This window comes from Mustelus asterias, chromosome 24 (genome assembly GCF_964213995.1).
Source record: "Mustelus asterias chromosome 24, sMusAst1.hap1.1, whole genome shotgun sequence".
NCBI classification, from domain to species: Eukaryota; Metazoa; Chordata; class Chondrichthyes; order Carcharhiniformes; family Triakidae; genus Mustelus; species Mustelus asterias.
Genome location: NC_135824.1, coordinates 7,507,081 through 7,530,084, shown reverse-complemented (window position 1 = coordinate 7,530,084; position 23,004 = coordinate 7,507,081). Strand labels below are relative to the sequence as shown.

At 39.5% G+C, this 23,004-nt stretch overlaps 1 protein-coding gene across 2 annotated transcripts in view; it reads right to left on the bottom strand.

Moving 5' to 3' along the window:
* The window catches only part of pias1b (protein inhibitor of activated STAT, 1b), a 131,628-nt gene that overhangs the window by 23,126 nt on the left and 85,498 nt on the right, over window positions 1-23,004 (bottom strand). For both annotated transcript variants that reach the window (XM_078241243.1, XM_078241242.1), the window contains exons 3-7: window positions 11,621-11,705; window positions 10,049-10,096; window positions 8,384-8,474; window positions 8,165-8,299; window positions 2,588-2,693 (exon numbers count right to left, since the gene is read on the bottom strand). In XM_078241243.1, the coding sequence (XP_078097369.1) occupies window positions 2,588-2,693; window positions 8,165-8,299; window positions 8,384-8,474; window positions 10,049-10,096; window positions 11,621-11,705 (465 nt within the window). The remainder of the gene's footprint in view (window positions 1-2,587; window positions 2,694-8,164; window positions 8,300-8,383; window positions 8,475-10,048; window positions 10,097-11,620; window positions 11,706-23,004) is intronic.

Below are 23,004 nucleotides of genomic sequence, written 5' to 3'. Positions count from 1 at the left end.
AGCTGCAATGCGGTTGACAACGAATAGCCCGCACATACAAGCTGTTGAGGCTCAAATGTCAAAATCTGCCCCTTGGGCAAGGTACCAGATCGATCCAGGCATTTGTGCACCTGTGGCCCAGCACCTTCAAGGAAAAATATGCAATGGGAAAAAGTATACCACTTATTCTTTGATTTCAGAAATTGCTATTTCTCCGATAGGCCTACCAGAAGCAGAGCTGGGGTGGTGCCCAGCTTTCCACCAGTTCTTGCATCCAGGATTGTCAAAAATCACATGTGAAAGGTGATGGCTTTGTAAAAAAAAAGTACGTGGCAAGGGTTTGCCATTTTAGATTATATCCTAACAAGTTGAGCAGCCCTAGGAAGTTTGTTAAAGTCCAAACTTATAACAAAATACTGAAATGACTGCAATCTTATTAGTGCACTAAAAAGAGGTAAATAAAGAAAAACAAGCTTTAAACTTAATCAATGAAGCTGGCAACTCTGCACAACTTGATTTAGGGTGCATCTAGATCAAAATAAAACAGTGCAGTGGAATCTGTGTCAAGATCATGGTGATATAGCACTCAAATAAAACTTGTTAAACCGTGGTTATATAAATTGCAGATTTTCTTCTGATCTGTTTGGTGCCGGAACCTTCATTGCTGTTGAGCAGCAGCGATTTATAATTTCAACAGCCCGATAAGAGATGGTGTCTCCCACCGATGGTGCTCATCCCACAGTGGTGCTCTTATTACTCCCACTTTTAGTTGCTCATTTTCAGCACCAAACCAGCAGAGCTGAGAGCTCTCCAAATAACTGAGCTGTGTTGTAAACAGCAATCACTTAGCTTGATCAATCAATGAGTGATTGTTTGGGCAACTGGCCATATAGCGATAGTGAGATTCTACTGTACATCAGTAGGGTAGATAAAGTCAGCAGGGTAATCAAATGCAGAAGAGCAAATACAATTCTGGTACATCCTAACACAGAAACACTTCAAAAAGGCAAAGCATCTCGTCAATTTGGAAAATGTTCAACATGAGTGAGTTTTTCCAATTGATCCGATTCTAGAAATATAACCAGTAATTTTCAGCTTCGGTTTCTGGAGCACTGTAATGAGGGGTCAAAAAACACCTAGGGTAATCTTCCAATGGGTCAGCCGTGATGTGGAAATGCCGGTGTTGGACAGGGGTGGGCACAGTAAGAAATCTCACAACACCAGGTTAAAGTCCAACAGGACTCACCTGAGAAAGGAGCAGTGCTCCGAAAGCTCATGATTCCAAATAAACCTGTTGGACTTTAACCTGGTGTTGTGAGACTTCTTAATGGGTCAGCTAGTTAGGGCAGAGTGCAGGCCATAATGGTATCAGATTCTGCACTTATTCAACCTCAGCTAGAACATTACATTTTCCCTTTGGCTTAGAATGGGGGGAAGAATTCAGTCAACTTCTGATCATTATCCATCAGCAAATGCATTTCTGAATATTGAGTGAAGACAGGATGGTAGCTAGTTGCGATAATAGCCACAAGCGAACAGCATATAAATAACTGCCACTTGGTCAGGTTACTGCATAAAACCTGGCATCTGTAGAATTACACTTCATGCTGAGGAAAGGAAGAAGAAGTGGGAGAAAACTAAAAATTGAAAACAATTTTTAAAAAGTAGTGTTCCATTGATCCCCATCTCTCTTGGGTCAACACTCAACACATGTCTATAAGGACTAGAGGATTGTGTCAATTAAAATAACATACTTCTTTTAAACTGTAAACAACAGGTTCTATGAGGATACTCTCCAGAAATCGTCCTCCATGATGTGCTGCAGAAGGTGCAAATGAAATGGTTGAGCGCTATGCAGCTCATGAAGGACTGGGGTTTGGATCACTGGTAAGTGCTAAATCAGCCACCAAATTCAGCTGTAATGGATATAGGGGTTTTATAATCAGTCTGAGTAGCTTGGTCTAGGGGGAAGGAAAAACCCAACCAGGATTCTCACAACATTCATTTGCAAATTAGTCGTGCTAGAAATTGAGTCTGGCAATGGATGCTAACAGAATCAGACTTAGCTATGACAGCTACTCATTACTGTCAAATTGCTTCACTGTCTAGCCTCAGAGGAATACCAAAGACAGGTGGGGACGGCTCTGGAGGGCTGCTGTCACCCACAGAGCTATCCCCCTCTCCATCATCAGACCTTCAGAACTGGTATGAAATGGAGATATATCCAGGAGGGCAGGAGAGGGTAAAAATAATTAAGAGATAAGGGTCAAAGTTACCTGGGAGCAACAAATTTATACTTTAAGAACGTAAAAAATAGTAAGGCGTGTAGGTCAGACGACCCTCGAGCCTGTTCCAACATTCAATGAGATAGTGGTTGATCTTTGCCCTCAATTCCACTTTCTCACCTGATCCCAATATCCTTTGATTCCCCTAGAGTCCAAAATGTGAGACAATAATAAATGTGCGATTGACCAATTCAGCATTTTTAATTAGATTCAGAATAAATTCTTTAATCAAATGGTTGAAACCAATACTGAACAGAAAGGAACACAAAAAAATTGCCAAATTTGCCTATGCAAACATCTACCTGCACACAAATTGTACATACTTAATGCTCTGGAATGGTCTGGGTTCCTTATTCCTTTTGCCCGCAGTCTTTGAAGCAACACTGCAGAAGACAGCTGTTTTACAAGGTAAACTGCCATGGAATAGTTCTGGAAAAAAAAGTGCATGCATGTCAACTATGACAACCAGTTAACTGCATCAACGTTCAAGCACATCTCCAAACATTGCAGTTAAACCATTTGGTCTCATCAAATGTAAATAATCATATTTTCCTATAATTACAAATATGAAGTTTGCATTTTCTTTTTTGGATTATGGGTGCACTAACATTTTAAACCTGTCATGGAAATGAAGACAAACTGACTTTATAGATTATATATACTCAATGGTTTTAGTTATCCACATCCAACGATGGAAACGTCATTGTCCCATGTGGTGTTAGGCCAGAGAAATGGTTGCAATTTTGATTCTTACTTTATTCAGCTGACAACAGGGACACTACAACTGCTCTCGGTGGTCCTGACTTGGTGGCTGAATCAAAATCAGCCATGGTGTCCACTCAGCTGTTGCCCAGCAGCCCCTGCTAGACGATTATTGAGAAGGCTTGATCTTTATGCTCAAATTGTCTACTGGCATTAACTCTTTAGGCTCACCCAGAAAAAATGGTCAACTGATTAAGGCACACCCTTGCCTGAAGCACCAAACTTCAGTCAGAACGTCTAAAACCAAAGGGTCATCTGGACTCGAAACGTCAGCTCTTTTCTCTCCTTACAGATGCTGCCAGACCTGCTGAGATTTATCAGCATTTCCTCTTTTGGTTTCAGATTCCAGCATCCGCAGTAATTGGCTTTTATTCAGTCATAACGCCATAGCCCACTCTTCCATCACACCCACTCTTCCATCACACCCAACTCCTCATCCCCGTCCCACAGTACCTTTTCCTGTAACTACAGGAAGTACAACACCAGCCCCTTTACTCTCCTCACCATTAAAGGCCCAAGCACGCCTTTCAGGTGAAACAACATTTCACTTGCACCTTGTTCAATTTGGTCTACTGTACTTGCTGCTTCCAATGTGGTCTCCTCTACACTGGGGAGATTTGACGCAGACTGGATGACTGCTTTGCAGAACACTTTTGCTCAGCTTGTAAGCAAGACCCCAACCTTCCTGTTGCTTGCCCTTTCAACTCAGCATCTTGCTCTCACACCCACGTCTGTCCTTGACTTGCTGCAATGCTCCAGTGAAGCCCAACGCAAGGGGGAAGAGCAGCAGCTCATCTTCCGAATAGGCACATTACAGTCCCCAGGGCTCAACACTGAGTTCAACAACTTTTGACTGTGACCTTTCTCCTCCATTTTTAATAGATCCCAAACATTTTTGGTCCCAATGCAAAACATTCCTTCCTCCATCAGGGCATTTGCACATTCACTCCCACTAATCACTGACCTTCTCCTGTTCCAGCTGTACAACCCCCTTTAATACTGTAAATAATCCAACACATTTCTCCCTCTCTCTAGCTCTGAAGTCAAACAGACTTGAAATGTTAACCGTTTTCCTTCCCTACAGATGCTGTCAAACCTGCTGAGTTTTTCCAGCATTATCTGTTTCTGCTGTCTAAAAATAACCAATGGTTCACATTTCTTTAGCCAAGATAGTTGGTAAATAGAAAACCCAAGCCTACTTCAAACTGAAGTGTGTGTGTGTGTGTGTGTGTGTGTGTGTGTGTGTGTGGGGGGGGGGGGGGGGGGCTTTCAAATAGTGATACACTCTTGGGGTCCATTACCCTGACTTCTACCCAAAGAAAAATACAAAAGCAAAAAGTGTTGGGGATGCTAAAACTCAAACGAAAAGCTGAAAATACTCAGCAGATCTGGCAGCAGTTCTGCTGAAAGGTCACTGGCCTGAAACGTCAATTCAGTTTCTCTCTCCAGATGCTACCTGACCTGTTGCTTATTTGAAGCATTCTCTGCTTTTATTTCAAAGAAAAATAATGGTGTGGCAGAAAATGCTCATAACTTACAACATAAATAATATAAGTCAACAAATGCAGCATACAAAATTCTGGAGACAGTGTGTTTGTGGCACACTGTATGTCTAGCTTCAGAGCGACAAAAAATTATATTGCATATCCCCCTTCCCCACACATCCCCAGGGCCCCATTGTACGCATTGACTGCAGCTTGTAAATCCAAGATTTGGAGTAGCAATAAGCACAACTTCCTAAATAAATTATGTCTACACTACAGTCCAAAGTTGTGCGGGTTAGGTTGATTGGCCATGATAAACTGCCCCTTAGTGTCAGGGGGATTAGGAGAGTAAATATGTGGGGTTACGGGGATAGGACCTGGGCAAGATTGTTGTCGGTGAGGCTCAATGGGCCAAATGGCCTCCTCCTGCACTGTAGGGATTCTGTGATAAACGGCATTCGCCTGCAAATGCAAAGAATTCTGCATGATCAAATTGTTTCAATGGCCAAAGTACAGTTGGATCCAGGAACAGCAGTTGTGTCTAAATGGGATATCCATAGAGGGCCAGATAACTATTATAGGCGTAATGCCTGCAAGGTGCCTCAAGCAATTACATCAAATTATATGAACTTATTCAAACAGAAATGCAGTACTTCCTTGTTGAACACACTAGGTCATGTCCAAAATATATGCTTACTGGTTTAAGTAGATAACAAAAAAATGTTCTAATCACACATTTAATAAAAGGAGAAGAGACTTTTGCTTTCCTAAAATCCTAAACATATAACAAGTGAGTTACGGAGAAACTGATTAGGGGCAGTTTGTTGTCCCATTACTTAAACCAATCAACTTTGGAATTATTTTATCATAATCTCAAACACAGAAGCACTGTGGCCAAATTGTAGATTCTCAGATTACATCAGTTCTCTCTAAGAACACTGTTTATATTGCAACCAGCAAAACACGACAGTCTAACCCATTAGCACTAATACCTGCAGTAAAAGGTTTAGTCAAAGACCATAGCCGGGATGATCAAAGACAACTTTTGATCTTACTTGACTGAAATTTGCCGCACATAGTTATGATAAAAGCTACAACTTGCAATCAGAAGTTCCACTTTCTGTCATGAAGTCAAACAGTCATAAACTGTTACCACCACATCTGTCAACAATGTTATTATCTGAGAATAACAGCTGGGTTGCAAAGTATACCATCCTAGATCAGACTTGCGTTCTTACACCAACCATGAACAAAAAGATTAAACAAAGCAATCCACTCATGGTTTTCACTGTTTAGTAAGTGTCCTGCCCACATTTTTGCAAACGTTCTCTGCAACGAAGTCCCTCCAATTTGAAACTTAAATGCGACAAATATTTTTGCACAGTGTGTTCAGGGCATACTGCATGCCTAGCTTCAGATAAATCTCAGGCAAAGGCCTCAGCAGAATAAGCAAAGAATTTTAAGAAATATGTCAACCCAGGAGGGAATGAATACAAAGCACAAAATTATATTTACCACAGGACTTTCCCTTGGGATCCCATTAAGTAATTTGTATTAACTCTGTATTACAAGAAAAGTTTTAAAAATCCAAATGGTTTAAAACAAAACCTGAATTACAAAACTTAATGCAGCAATTGTACCCCAAGATTCAACCAGTGGATAAGAAACTCAGCTTGCGGGTTACCTTTATGAAAATGCTTTGCTCACATTGTAATTATTTTCCCCCTTTTTCATCTCCACCTGTACTCTTTTTTTATATGCCCTTTCCCTTTTGAGACAAAATGTGGGAGACCAGCTCCTGGGGCTGCAGCCATCTGCCACATGGTTCTCAGGGGCTATAGAACAGCATCTAATTACATATTCAATTCCCCTTGCAATAAATAATAACATTCTATTAGCTCATTTTACTCCATTTGCCAGATCTTTGCCCACTCATTTAATCTACCTAAATCTTTTTGAAGCCTCATGTTCTCTTCAAAACTTACTTTCCAACCTATCTTTGTGTCATCAGCAAATTTGGCAACCATCCCATCCAACCCTTCATCCAAATCATTACTTTGAAGAAAATTGCCACGTAGTTCAAGTTCCTTTAGGCTATCATATTACTTAACTTGTATTTCTGCAGATGTTTATATAACTATAATCATGAAGCAATAATTATCCCTTTACTTACAATACCTTCCTCCCCCACCTACTCCAGAGGTCCTGGCTCATCTTTTTCAGCAAGGTCCCTCTGGCACCTCAACTAAGTACCCTTCAAGTGTGCGTGCCTAGACAGTGTTGACACAGTTCTGATCTTCACTTGTTGCCCCCACATCTGTAAGAAGACACTGGGTAGCGGTTAGGAATGATAAGTCAGTTAGATTCTTTCCTTCCCTGGCCCAGGCCAATCCTAATGTCCAAGTGCTGCTCTGGGTGAAATAAGCACACTCAGCACATACTGGTAATTAAAGTTAGAACTCTATCTACGGTTTCCCTGGTTTACTTCCACACCGGACCATACATTACGAGCTAATGGAGAGTTCACTGTCTTTGGAGTGATTTCACATCCTGCTTCTCCTCAAACAAGCCAATAAAATTATGAAATAGTACTTGTGTGTTTATTAGGTCATATGTTTTTCCTGCATTTTGGGTTACACCAGGCTAGTTTTCTCTTCTGTAGCGAGAATATGGTGCGCTGAAACTTACATTTTGCACAGTATCTATCACTAGTGGTAGGAACCATTCTATCCAACCCTTCACTCAAATCATTTAGAAAAATTGTAAATAGTTGAGTTCCCAGCACTGATCCCTGTGGCACACCAGTCATTACGTCTTGCCAATCTAAGGAAATTTGGCATGTCAGCTATGACTCTCACCAACATTTACAGATGCACCACAGAAAGCATTCTTTCTGGTTGTATCACACCTTGCTCTGCCCAAGACCGCAAGAAACTACAAAGGGTGTGAATGTAGCCCAATCCATCATGCAAACCAGCCTCTCATCCAATGACTCTGTCTACACTTCCCACTGCCTCGGCAAAGCAGCCAGTACAATTAAGGACCCCACACACCCCGAACATTCTCTCTTCCACCTTCTTCCGTCGGGAAAAAGATACAAAAGTCTGAGGTCATGTACCAAGAACAGCTTCTTCCCTGCTGCCATCAGACTTTTGAATGGACCTACCTTGCATTAAGTTGATCTTTCTCTACACCCTAGCTATGACTGTAACACTACATTCTACACTCTCTCGTTTCCTTCTCTGTGAACGGTATGCTGTCTGTATAGCATGCAAGAAACAATACTTTTGACTGTATAATACATGTGACAATAGTAAATCAAGAATCAAATCAATCTGAAAAAGGTCCATCTATGCCTATTCTCTGCTTCCTGTTAGCCAGCCAATCTTCTATCCATGAAATGTGACACCCCTATGCCATAAGCTTTTATTTTACATAATAACCTTTGATGTGGCACTTTATCAAATGCCTTCCTAACGTCATAGCCCTCAGTTTTAATACAAATGGACATTTGGAAAAAGACTAAGCACCAGGTTCATTTTCGTTTAACAGAGCTTCTGAAACCTGTTCCAGTGTTACAAAAACCAGGTGTCTGAGCCGTAATGTGCTGTGCTGTTTCAATTCATTACTTTGAAAAGATGAATAAAAGCTTACTCTTCCAATTTCTGCCGACCATGAAACCACAATAGTGTTTGGCACCGTCGTGGACAATCTGACTAGTGAGGTAATATTGATTGGTCGGCTAGGTCGCTTTGGTTCAACACCATTTTTGGTTGGTGGTAGATAGCCCTAGGATAAAATCAAAAAGTTACTTAATTCTCCTTAAAGAATGAACCAAAACATAATTGGAAGATCAATTGCTTTAGTACTTACTGGAAGGTTACAAGTTTTTCCATTTACTTTCACACAGAGATTTGGGGGAAAATGATCTTCCTGTGGACAACTTGTTTCTGATAAACAAAACCTTGAAAATGAAAAAAATATACAAACTTAAAACGATCCATTACAAAATTCAAATGTATCACCAGTAATTTGACCTGCAATTGTTAACCAATACTTGTCTGGCTCTACTGAAGACTCCATGATTGTTTGAGTAGGAAGTAGAATCTTGACATTCAGAACCTCCATTTCCACAACATCCAGTACTGGGCAAATTCTAAAACAGTTTCTTAATCTGATTAACTCTCTGAATCTAAGATTACCAAAATGTGTCAATCACTCTATAGCAAAGAACGATAAACTTTGCAACTATTATTCCAGAGTGCGAGTGAATTGTACCAAACGTTTTTGAAAACATGCGCCACATAATACGATCTGTATTCTAGGACTAGGCTAATGCAATAAGGATATTTATGAAATGCTTTTGTTCTTCACTTATTTTCTTTGCATTTCCTCAACATGTCTTCTGAAGGCCTGTGGCATGGATCCGGAGGTACAAGCAACACTTTAGTTAAGAATTCATTCTTGACGTGCCAACCTTGTGGCAAGATTATTCACACCAAGATCTCAACCGGACACAATGTTATCCTAACCTGATATCCATCATTACATCCTTTCTAGCAAGGATCACTGGATTGCCACCAGGTGTGTTAATTCCCTTCCTAACCTAGAAGCAGCTGGGGGACCTGTAGCTTTGCAGCTGAGAATCAGTGCGCTGAACTCAGCACAGATTGGAACTGGACCTGGAACCTTACAATTTGTAAGATCCTAATGCCACATTGGGCAGTGTCTTTAGTTATCAGGTTATCCAGAAGCCAACAGTCTCACCACATTTACAACAGAAGTAAGGTAAACACAGATGAAAAGATTTCAAGGAGAAACGTCCACACTGTTTTCAGACCAATTTCTGTGCTGCCATTGAATTGATTCTCCACAATGACGTTTGCTTTCAAACGTTATCCTCATGAAAAACAGAAAGGGTTTCAAAAAGGTGAGACTTACAAGAGGATACCTTTCATACTATGTATTACGAGTCTGTGAATAGCAGTGTGACCATCATTAAATCTTCTCATAGCACCATCATGGCAAAGCAACTGATAATGCATGGGCTTCCCATTGGAGAGACATCCCAGCATGCATTTGTTAAAAACAGCAAAGCATTTCTGCACTGAGTTATTTAACAATAGCACAAGTCATATACACAAAGGACTGAGCCCCATACCACTTCAACCGAATAAAGTTATACATATCATTTTTGCATATGTATCTGACCTTAGCACTTGGTGCTGACCTTCTCAGAATCAAATCTTTTAGAATACTAATTTATTTCTCATTTAAAAATAAAAGAGTAAAAGCCAGGGTCAAAAAGATTTTTCTCAGGCATGGCTATCTTGCATTTCTCCCAAAATGTAAAGTTACTGCAGGATTATCACATCAGCTTCATCTAATAAAATCATATTTCTGCATATTGTTGATACTGTGTACCTCCCTAAACAAAAATTGCCCCAGAGAGAGAGAGAAAGGGAGAGAGAGAGAGAGAGAAAGAGCTGCGAACAGGACAGCAAATGAAGACAAGCCATAAACATAATATGCATTTACCTTAATTGAACCTGAACTGTGAAGTCACACTTGGTCCCAGAGATGTCCCTAAATAAAGCAGAATCATATTTCGCATTCATATTTGGAAAGGAAATTGTACAGTACAGTTCAAAATACCCTGCATGGGGACTGAAATGGAATGAATTATGCAACTTGTTTCTCAATGATCCATCAGAAACTGTAATCCGAACCAATTTTTACAGAGCTATTAAAAAGATGGTAATACAACCAGAAATAGCTCCCATCCCTTTTATTAAATTTATACTGCAATTGAAATTAGTAACACACAAGTTGAAGAACAGCATTCAACTCTAATTCTGCATCAGAAAATTTCACTCAACAGCTTTCCTTAGATCTCAAACTATAATAATCAGCCAAAGAGTTGCAAGATTGATGATATGAGTACCTAATAATTATTCTGTTGATGCTCAAAACTTTGCATTAAGGGACAGCTGGCTGGCAGTGTTACACTGAGTTGCAAACGTCTGGGAATGAGAAAGCTGAATTCAGGGCAACATGGAAGCAGTTTAGAAAATTATGTAAACCCCAGGATGAGGTTACATCTTGAAATCATGCTCGACTGACCAGCATTTTTGTAATTTATAGAGAGACGGTTTTTCCCTTTACTTTAGAAGATAAAGCAAGGACGTGCTACTTCTATTATACGGTGATGGTCAAACCTCAATTGCTCTATTGCACGAGATGTTCCACCATTGAAGTACATAAAGGTCTTGGCGAAAGTCCAGTGATAATTCACTGGGTTAATACCTGGATAAAGGGCTGAGCAGTGTGTGGATAAACTGTGGTTAAGTTGCCTGGAGATTATAAGCTTGAGAGATTGGAGTGTTTAAAATAACATTTCAGAAAGTGAATCATCCTTTCCAGAACAAGGAAGCACAATAATAGAAATAAAGCTAAACTGGTTCAAAGCAAACCCTGAAAAGACTATATTCACACAAAAGGTTGTAAAAACATACGAGTCAATGTCATAGATGTTTATTACGGATGCATAAAACATAGACACTTAAAGGGGAGATAGATATTGGTATCAAGGGATACAGAAAAGGGACAGGGAATTGGGATTAAGGGACAGGGAATTGGGATTAAGGAAAGATGTCATGGCTGACAAAATTGCTGAGCAGATTCAACGGTACTATATCTTAGGAGTTGTTCATTGTGGATGTGTATGTTGGGAAATGCGTGTGTGATGATTTTATCAGCAGATTGAACCCTGGCATAGAATTTCAACAACTGCATTTTAATTCTTAACTAGATCTACTAATGCAAATGCAATGAAACAGTTTAAATTAAATTAAAATACTAAGTATTTTACTTTAGTCTTACTGTCAGTTGCATTTCAAAATGAGTAATAATGATTTCTCTCCTCTCTTTCCTGGAGTACCAAGGCCAAATGTAGAAGAGATTATTAGTGCTCAGCATTTATTAGGCAAATTAAAACATGCAATATTTAGGTTTTGAACTGCATACATGAAACGATAACAATCTTTGTTTGAGCCACTAAAGTAAATTAAAACCAAGCTATGCAAAACAGAAAGACAGCTAACAACTTACATCGAGTTGCTTATCTGTTGAACTTGCTGAGGTGTCAATGCGAATGCGAAGCAAGTCTCCTGAAACCGCTGACCATTATCTGAAGCTTAAGGAAGAAAAAGATACCTTGAGTTTACACTTTTAAAATTTGGATGTATTTTGAGTGTGAGATTGAAAGAAATAAAACATATGGTGAAATTAGTTAGCTCAATCAACTACTCTAATCTCAGTGGAATAATCTCTAACCAGTAGAATAATCCAAGTAATAACTGGCACATCAATTAGTCAAAACAGATTTATTGGCTACATGTTCACCATTATTCGCATTCTCAGCAACCTTTTCTCTTAGATAAGATGGCTATCTTGTAGAATTAATCTTCCCCTGCTTGCCCTTTGCACCTCCAACATGATAAACGGGTTTATTTAGAACATTGGTTCCAAAATACTGTAGCAGAAAAGCAATACTGTACAACACATTTCTTTTGGGATTCTCTTTGATGATCTCTTCAACTTGCTTCCAAACCCATACAAATGGTAAAATCTACCATTTATCAGGTGACTCATCTGAAGGAGCAGCACTCCGAAAGCTCGTGATACCAAATAAACCCGTTGTACTTTAACCTGGTGTTGAGAGACTTATACTAAAAAAGGAGGAATATTTTTCCACACATTCTTGTTATTGAAATTCCAGTAGCAAACACTGATTAATGTCAGATCACATTCTCATAACATTAGGGGTTGGGGAGGTAGTGGCGTTGACATTGTTGCTGATTTAGTAATCCAGAGACCCTAGATAATGCTCTGGCTAACTGGGTTCATGACAGATGATGAAACTTGAATTTAAAATATCTGGAATTCAAAGTCTGATGATAACCATGAAACCATTGTCGATTGTTGTAAAAACCCATCTGGTTCACTATTGTTCTTTAGGGAAGGAAATCTATCATCTTCACCTGGCCTGGCCTATATGTGACTCCAGACCCACAGCAATGTGGTTGACTCTTAACTGTTTTCAAGAATGGGCAATAAATGCAGGCTGAACTGGTGACAGCCACATCCCATGAATGAATCAAAAAGAAAATCTATAGAATAGCAGTTTTCATTATAGGACCAGGTGTTGCAGTATCACAAATCAGCAGAGGACTTGCCTGTTGTTTACAAAGATGGGCATACAAGGAAGGCAAAAGAGGGCCAAAAATAAATAATCCCAACACAAAATTAAAGCACATGGAATGTATTATTAATTAGATTAGCATGATAATTTCAATGCTGAAATAGAGCACTACCCAGGGGCATTTATAAACAGTACAATTATTACTGTTGATGTCATCACAATGCTTTCAATTAAGTTAGTGTTCTGTAAATAATGTTTCTGGGGGGGGGGGTTTCCAGAAGGGAAGTTTATTAATTGTCACAAGTAGGCTTACATTAACACTGCAATGAAGTTACTGTGATAAGCCCCTAGTCGCCACACTCTGTTCGGGTACACTGCAGGAGAATTTAGCATGGCCAATGCACCTAACCAGCACGTCTTTCTGACAGTGGGAGGAAACCAGAGCACCCGGAGGCCCACGCAGACATGGGGAGAACGTGCAGACTCCACACAGACAGTGACCCAAATCAAATATCGAACCTGGGTCCCTGCTGCTGTGAAGCATTACAATTGCTTCACAAGTTTTTTATTTCCTTTGGCAAAGGATTAGGAGTCCAGGTTATATTGTGAATGCATTAACATAACCGTAGAAATTAAAGTGTAGTGCTAACCATTGTGCCACCATGCCACCCGCAGAAGGAGAGATGGATACATTTTTGTGTTCAAGTTCAATGCTGACCAACAAGATGCAATGGAGTTTGTTTTGTCAGCTTTAAGCACTAAGATTGGCATGGAACAAGCTACGGGTCAAGATCATTTTATTTATTGCCCAAATCCAGAAGCGAGTCATTCCTTGTCAGCCATCCGTGTAACCTGAATGGGATCATCATGTTTTTGGCAATTTAATGCCAAGGTTTCGTTGTCCTCTAGGAAGTTGACTATTTTTGGCGCAGTATTGGCTGGCATGGCACGTAAAGCAGCTTTGCTCACAGAAAACCAAGTTCCAATTTATTTAATACAAATGTTACAGATCTTAGCAGATTTGGCTCCGACGTGTGATGGAGGAACCACACCATTCAAATACAACATTTCAATTTAACAGTTATTTAAATTTGCTCAGTCACAACAGCTTTTTAAAAGGTTTTTTGAAAGTATTTATCAGCCGGCCTTGTTCAAATGAAGGAGTCCATCTGGAGCCTTCAGAGAGATGGTTAGGCCAGACTGCTTCAAATGAGGGGCATAAAGAACTGCTAAGAAAAAATACATTATAATTTAGTGCAGTAGCCCTGACTATTTGTTATTTTCTAGTCCCTCAAGTAAACAGTGAAGCCGGCATTTAGTTATTTCTTCCAGTGCTCAATAAATTTGTTTGGCAGGTTAAAGGCTGTGGCACAGTCTAGCAAACATTATTCAAGTCAAGGAAGATCACGTGAGGACACTAGGAATAACTAGCCAGAGGGACCTTCTCATTCCTGAATGGTTTGAAAGAATGAATCATGAAAGGTAAATTGGTTAGAACCAGGGTGTACAGTGAAAGAACGAAGGGGCAACTTGGAAGGCATTTATTTATATAGAATGTTATTAGAGCATGGAACACTTTACCACAAATGGCTACTGGGGAAGAAACTATTTAATTTAATTTGGATAAGTATTTGGAAATTAACAGCATGGGGAAAAGGGCAGAGAAATGGAATTAGTGTAGGCATCTCCTGAACTGGCAGCATTACAGGCGGAATGAGCTGAATTGTGCTCTATAATTAAAACTATGCTGGTGAGATTCAGGACAGCAAACCTTGGGGTGTCATAGAATTCTAATAGCCATTAGAATTCTATTAAAACTCTGATAAAGTCTGATTTTATCATCTATAGAAATTACTAGCACTTCCTCATTAAACTGTAAATTGAGTTTGTGTTTAAGTCTTAAATTGCATCGTACTTTTAACAAATATTTAATGAAATGAATACATCACCTTCCATCAATTTTCACCTCGTTTTATCCAAAAGGTAATAAAAAAAAAAATTTTCTGGTAATTTTGTTGAAGGTTCCAAAAATTAATCATTTTTTATCTTTACAAGGCTGGCTGTATATTTCCAGCATTTTTTGCATCCCTCTCTACTTAGTACATCCTTCTAACTGTAAATATTGAAATTTATTTATTGCAAAATACAAAGACAAGTAAACTCAACTAGCACTTTAATTTCTACGGTTATGTTAATGCATTTACAATATAACCTGGACTTCTAATCCTTTGCCAAAGGAAATAAGCAACTTGTGAAGCAATTGTAATGTTTCACATGTATGGCATTACACAAAAAACATTATGCCGCTTAGGGTTCCCAGAGGGATCCCAACTATAAAACTCATTAGGGAAAGTCCTAGATGTAACATCAATGGACAATATATTAGGAATAAAAACAGTGTGCCATTATATATTTTGGGAGGAATGGCCCACACGGTTTAACACATCTTCCCCATCATGTCTGAGACAGTTCCTTAATTCTTGTAAGGATCCTACAAGAAATTAACCCAGTTCCTCGTAGCCAATGGTCCAGGTCCAAAACAATCGCACCTCAATACCAGTAGTTTCGGAGAAGCCACCGGTTATCAGAAATGGAAAAATGCAGAGTGATGGAACAATGGTTGCTTGTCAAGGGTTATTGGGATGCTTTGTTCTATACACAGCCATTCTAAAATTAAAATAAAAGCAAAATACTGAGAGTGCTGGAAATCTGAAAGAAAAACAAAATGCCGGAAAAGTTCAGCAAGTCTGGAAACATCTGTGGAGCAAGAATAGTCCATATGACTATTCACAGCTAATTCAGTTCATTATAAAACAAACCGGTTACTTGTTTTTGTCAAAAATGGGAAAGCATTCTGTTCCCAAGCAGAAACCTCACTCAACTCAATACTCACAACGCAAACTGGGAAATACTCTTGTTCGTCGTTTTTTCCTTAATCAATCTAATTTCTTCATCGAGCACTTGGTACCCTTGCAAGCAAGAGCCTACAGAAAGTTCAAGCTCCTCGCTAAATTAAAATCAACACAACAATAACAAAAATAATGGTATTTGCAGAGTTCTGTGATAATACAATGATGTAAACCTGGCATAACAAAATGTCCAACCTGGTATTAAAGTCCAACCTGGTATTGTGAGACTTCTTACTGTGTTTACCCCAGTCCAACGCCGGCATCTCCACATCATAACAAAATACTGTTACTCGCTGGACTTTGTAGAAGTAAAGTGCTCACTGTTATTTGTGCGGAATTTGGACAGCAACTTCCAGTGACTGCATATGCACAGTTAAACACAGAAGTTTGAAATTAGCTGTACAATACAATTTGCTTCTCAAAACGTTCCACTACAAATGGTATCTTGTCATCTGACTCACTGCTTAAACAGCATGAAATGTCTGTACTTAGCTGTGATATAGGAGCTAAACTCGCCAGAATTAGTTAGAGCTCATCCATACCAGTGCAATCACCCTTTAACAGCCTGGTGAGTTTTAAATTACTGCTAAATAACTCCTCTGATACTGAAAATTACATTTAAAAGTGTGTGGATTCCCATTCCTTCAGATTTAAATTATTGTTGGAGATTTTAAAAAGCAGAAGTTTTGTATTTTTAAAAAATCACTTCTTTCTGGGTGGCACGGTGGCACAGTGGTTAGCACTGCTACCTCACAGTGCCAAGGATCCGGGTTGAATTCTGACGTCAGGTGATATGTGGAGTTTGCAAGTTCTCCCCATGTCTGCGTTGGTTCCTCCAGGTGCTCCTGTGTCCTCCCACAGTTCAAAGATGCGCAGGTTAGGTTGACTGACCATGCTAAATTGCCCCTCAGCAACAGGAGGATTAGCAGGATAAATACGTGGGAGTTACAGGGATATACAAGGCCTGGGTGAGATTGTCGTCTGTGCAGGCTCAATGAGCCGAATGGCCTCCTCCTTCACTTTAGTGATTCTATGATTCTATAGATCTGTCTCACCTTTTTCTCTGAACCGGTCTTTTTCCTCTCACTTTATTTTGCTTTCTATCTCTGTATCGATGTTAAATTCAATATTCTGATACTTCCTGATTTAAATATTGCATTGCTCACTAATGACTCTATAGTCCAGTTGATTTAGGAGTTATACTGTTGTTCACACAGCTCCTCGATGCCCTGTGGAGGGTGTGCACTTTTGGGTTAATTTGCAGTAAGTTCCAGTGCAAAATCAGCAAGTTCAAGGGCACTGAAAGGCTGTTTGCCACAGAGCAAAACTCAGTCTACCCCAGTGGCATAGTCAAGAAACAACTATTGCATAATCAATTCTCCTACATTTTCCATTGTTTAAGAAGCCTCTGCTTTATGATGCCCATAAATAATTTGTTCTACTCCTCTTTCAAAGCCTCCGCTACTTGCTTGGGTGGAATTCCAGCAGCAGCTCTCTTGCAACTTGGACAAACAGCCATGCTTCATGATGGGATCCGAGACAACAGATTATTTGATGAAGGAAGCATCACAGTTTGGCATAACCCTCCCCTTTCCCTACATCCACTTTTATATTTTCCATTTAGCCATTGCTGAAGTGTGACCGGAAATGTGAACTTTGACTCATGTTGCTGCCCAAAGTGGCATGAATGGCAGAGGTGAAAAATCATGCCAAGATGCTTCACAGAACATCACATCTAGCAGATGCATTTTTCTCAGAGAAGCTACAAGTTCTTCATTCTATTAGCCATTGATGTTACTCTGTGAAGATTTATTGCCCAAATACATATTCTGCCAGTAAAGCTAATGCCCCTCACATCTGACGTCATGATTCAGGGACTGAAATACGGAAAGTAGAGTCAATCAAATTTCATTTCCAGTATTCCTTTGGCGACTGAAGAAAATCATGGCTTTACAGCAATCGCTGTGCAAGGTATATTCCTATTTTGTTAGTGAAAATAGACATACAGGAAGACACCATCAGGATCAAAAAAGTTGTACCTTTACATCGATCTCCATGACCTATTTATATCCTTCAACCCGAGCTCTCCAGAAACATATAGAATTATCTTAAACTAATTTTTTTTGTCATTTCAAAGGAGCTCCTGGTAATGTATTCTACAGTTCTGTTTATCCTTCATCTGAACATAACTCTACCTGGCTTAATTCCTTACTTTTGAAGCTTTAATATAACCTCAACTTAGTCCATGTAACCCTGTGAAGAGAAATCACCCCTGCTCATGATGCTAAAATAATTTGGCAATAGTGTCAACCAACACGAACATGAGTATGCTGGACTTGTCTCTCCTCATCTGCAGAAACCAAGACTAAACCCGTTATCTCGACGCCCTAATCCACATTGTTCCCAAAGTCAAACAAACAAACAGTCATGCCAAGAATTCTGAATCTATCAATGCACTCCTATCCAAGCATCAATCAAACTGTACAATCACACTATAAATATATGTGAGCATGTTTGAGAATTCAAGTGAAAATCATTTGCAATACATGATAAAAGGTATGGATAAAGTAGACGTGGAGCGAATGCTTCCACTGGTGGGGCATTCTAGGACGAGAGGTCATAGTCTTAGGATAAGGGGTAGCAAATTTAAAACAGAGTTGAGGAGAAACTACTTTTCCGAAAGGGTTGTGAATCTGTGGAATTCACTACCCCAAAGTGGGGTGAATGCTGGGACAGAGAGTAAATTTGAGGAGTTAGACAGGTTTTTGATTGGTAATGGGTTGAAGGGTTATGGGGAGAAAGCAGGAAAGTGGGAATGAGGAGCATATCAGCCATGATCGAATGGCCGAGCAGACTGGATGGGCCAAATGGCCTAATTCTATTCCTATATCTTATGAACTACTCTCCACAATCATGAGCAGATAACTAGCAAGAGAGGCACTTCGTCAGAAGAAAAATCAGCATCATTGTATCTTATTTATAGAATTAAAAAATGCAAAGAGGACCTAAATAAAGTTTTTGTGGTTTTTTTCAAAATAAATTTAGGGTAAAATGCTAAGTGTTTCCCTTACAGGGTGGAGCACACTAAGTAACTATTTCCAAGACACTAGTAAATCTTTAAACTATAGTGGAAGCCAACTTATTACCACCCATCCTTGACAAGTTGCATGTATCAAAATACATTTCTGCTGGGAAACCATCTGTAGGCCATAAATGAGGAGGATTAAATAACAGGTTTTATGAAAAGATTTAGCGTCACTATAAAACATCGTGAGTAAACAATTCAATTTTCTCCATTTAACTTTTAAAATCTCTTCACTCTCCCCTCCCTCTTGCTTTTCTGAAGGCACTAAAATTGCAGTACATCTCCATAGAGACCAACAGCACTCTGGCTCCTCGTCCAAGTGACTATCATGACTGGAGAGTGTCAGCAGGCTATACAAGTAGATTACAGCCAGCCACAATCCGCATGCATGCACACAATATTTGCAAGGCTAGTGTAACACAAGACACAGACTACCTGCGCGACTGAAGAATGGCGGCTGCTGAAAACAGCATGCACAGGGACTGGGTCTGGATCACATAGGAAAAGTAACAGGTCTAAGTCATTCGGGCATAATCAAATAGTCACATTCATTGTGTGGAAACACATGGAAATTGGCCATCTTGAGGTATACAAGGACAACAGCCAGTGTCCATTTACACTAACCCTGTTATGTCAGCATCTTTGGAAAAGAATATTGGCAGGGGAGGTGGGGAATGAAACCCTACCTGTGGAACAAAACTGCACAACAATTTTGTTGACATCCAAAATCGAATATCTAACTTGAGAGCTATGATCACCCTTTTAAAAAATATATTAAGTCATGCTTTCACATGGACAGAACCGTTGATACAAAGATCTCCTGAAAAAACCCAAAAAGCCTGCCCGACAGGTCTTGCTGCAAGTATTAGAGTGACTTCAAGTGGCATGTTTTCCAATAAATATGCTGGCAGGATTCCATGCAGAAACATGGAGACAGAGTTTCAAGTTACTGCTGATAACAACATACTTTGCAATCTACCCATCCGCTATAAATAACTCGGGTGTTTAGTATCTCAACTCTTAAGCCTCATTGCTGTCAGGAGTGCCATGTTCTCAGGGAACAAAGTCCTTGAAGTTCACTTGTGACTTCTGTACAATCTCAAAATCTGACTACAAATGAATAAATTGCAGCAAGGAGGCATTTAGCTACACTCAGGTACTGAGGCAAGTGCCTCTATAGATAAAAATGAAAATTTCAAAAATGTACCAACAACCTGTAGTGAAAAAAGTACTCATTTTTAATTCACAAAATACAAGTGCTCACTCTGCAGAGAAAATATAAAGTACACAATTAATACGGTCCAGGGTACAAGGTATTGTACCACAGGACCAATAGTTTGAAACAAGGTTTTCCAACCGCAATCAGTACACTTCAGTTGGTTTGGACTGATGCAAAGATTTACATAGGTCAAAAAATATAAACATCAACTAAAGTACCCCAGTTTCTCAGAAACTTTAAAGTAACATAGACATTACAATCAACACAGATAGCACCCTCAAGATAAAGGAGCAAAATTTCTAAATTAGAGCAAAGTAACATGTGACTAAATGAAGCAATTTGGTTAAACGTTAAAGGTTATTTATTATTGTCACAAGTAGGCTTACATTAACACTACAATGAAGTTACTGTGAAAATCCCCTAGTTGCCACACTCTGGCACCTGTTCGGGTACACTGCAGGAGAATTTAGCATGGCCAATACACCTAACCAGCATGTCTTTCAGACTGTGGGAGGAAACCGGAGCACCCGGAGGAAACCCACACAGACACGGGGAGAATGTGCAGACTCCGCACAAACAGTGACCCAAGCCGGGAATTGAACCTGGGTCCCTGGTGCTGTGATGCAGCAGTGCTAACCACTGTGCTACCGTGCCGCCCAATAAATAAGTCAGTTTACACTGACTTTTATATTTTGGCACCTCACATTATAAGCCTTTAAAAAAAATAAGCAGCTCTTTCCTCGTTAGCACAAAAGGAATAGGTAGCCGCCATTTGGCCAGTTAAGCCTGCTCACTCTGCCATTCAATAAGATCATGGGAGAACTGCTACAGCAGCTCAATGATACTGCACTTGATCCTTCCTTGATTCACTTAGCATTCAAAAATCTTCTGAACGTTGTTTAAATATACTCAATTACCAAGTATCTTGATTATTTAGGTAGAGATTTCCAAAGTTTTAAAACCCTCAGTGAAGAAATTTCTCTTCATAGGAACACAGCAAATAGAAGCAGGAGGAGGCCATTCGGCCCTTCAGGCCTGCTCCACCATTCAGTTTGATCATGGCTGATCATCAAATTCAATATCCTGATTCCGTCTTCCCCCAAGAGCTATATCTAATTTCTTCTTGAAATCACACAACGTTTGGCCTCAACTATTTTCTGTGGTAGTGAATTCCACAGATTCTCCACTCTCTAGGTGAAGAATTTCTTCTTCACCTCAGTCCTAAAAAGTCCTGATCCTCAAACAATAAGCTCTAGTTCTGGATTCTCCCACCATCAGAACATGCTTTCTGAATCCACCCTGTCTAATCTTTTTAGAATTTTCTAAGTTTCAACTCCAATTAATATAATCCTAACCGATTATCTCAAGATTTAAAAGATGACTCCATATTCTGAGACGTTGACCTTTAATTCCCAACCCAGGGAAAACCAGCTCTCAGTATGTATCCTGTCAAACCTCTCGAGAAAGATATGTTTAATTGAGATCACCTCTCATTGCTCCAATTTAGTTTATTTCCAAAATCTAATTGCAAATGGGCATCATTAAAATTCACTCCCAAGGTCACAAAAATTATCAATGTGTTTATAAAGTATCTTAAATATCCCAAGGTAATTATTAAGATGCAATCAAAAACAAAATACATTCCGAGCCAACCTAGGAGATATTAGGAGTAACCAACCAAATGGTTAGTTAAAGACATTGAAGGTTTTAAGGGAGGAATGGGAGATGGAGTTGCTTAGGAACAGAATTTTAAAGAATGTAGCCTGTTGCAAATCTCTAATCTGCAATTCATATCTTTTAGAACGTAATTTGTAGTTATAGAAATTGAAGTTTCAACTGTAGAAAATGGGGGTACCTAGTTGAGAAACTGGTTAAATCAACCCTCAAGTAAATGCTATTCAAACAAATTTCGAATTTATTGGCCCCAACCTTTTAAGTTTAAGAGGTTAATAACTAGAAAGGCAAGCTCATAAAACAGAACGTGGGCTCACTTAGCTAAAGAACTGGAGACATGATGTTTACAGTTATTTCAGTAAAGGATATTATTCATGGGGGGTTTCCCAGAATTAAGGAAAGCTTTGGAATTAAAAGGTATTTCATTTGCATATCTACCTGCAAACAGGCTGTGTGCAACATTGCCATGGAGATGCGTGAAGTTTAGTGAGATTCTTTGTTTTGAGTTATCTTTGAATTAGGTTAGCGCATAGCCAGCAGGCAAGACTGGTCGAGAGAAGCAGCCAACCGACTGCATCGGCTTTGGGCATTATGAAAGCAGCTCCTTAGAAGTCGAGAGAAATAGGGTAAATGCTAGATCTGTCATCCAGGATGCAGACTGCAATTGGGAGCTGATATTCAGTACAAGACAAAGTTGGTATGGGGAAAAACAACTGGAAGATTTGTTTAGCTGGAAGAAAGAAATCTACAATAATCTCAAAAAGGGCAGTTAACTTTCTTGAAGTTGGAGTTCTGGAAGTAATCAGCTTGAGTTTGAAACTATAATAGCAGGCTGTTGAAAACCAAGGGTGGTTTCTGATGTTTTAAGCCACTACTCGGGTGTCACAAGAAAACCTATGCTTGAGCTGTAGAATCCAAAGTCATGAGGTTGACGGAACAATTGAAGGGTTGCTTAGCCACAAACTGATGGAATGACACCCCCCCACTCTTTAAATCTTATACCTTGTTGAATAGCTGAAATGTTTGGCAGAAGATAAGTAAATTCCGAGAGGTAGTGATATACCTTTTGAGTAGGTCTGAAGAAAAGTAAATGAACTTTAAAGGTTTCATGAGATAAGGGAACTCTAGCGGGAAATAGTAGAGTTGGGTTTATAGCATAACTCTTCATACACTATAGAATTACATTAGTGGTGTTCTGCTTTGTTTAATTTTCTATTGTATACAATACAGTTTGTTTTTGTTTAAAAGTGTGAAATCTTGCAGCATAGTTGCCGGTTAATTGCAGTCTGTGGCAGTTGCCAACAGTGTGGAAGGAATATGAAAATTGTGGCAGGGGCCAAAATTTACCTTGCAAACAATTTAAAGGCAGGATAGCAAACAGGCATTCTGTCAAAGGGTTGAGAC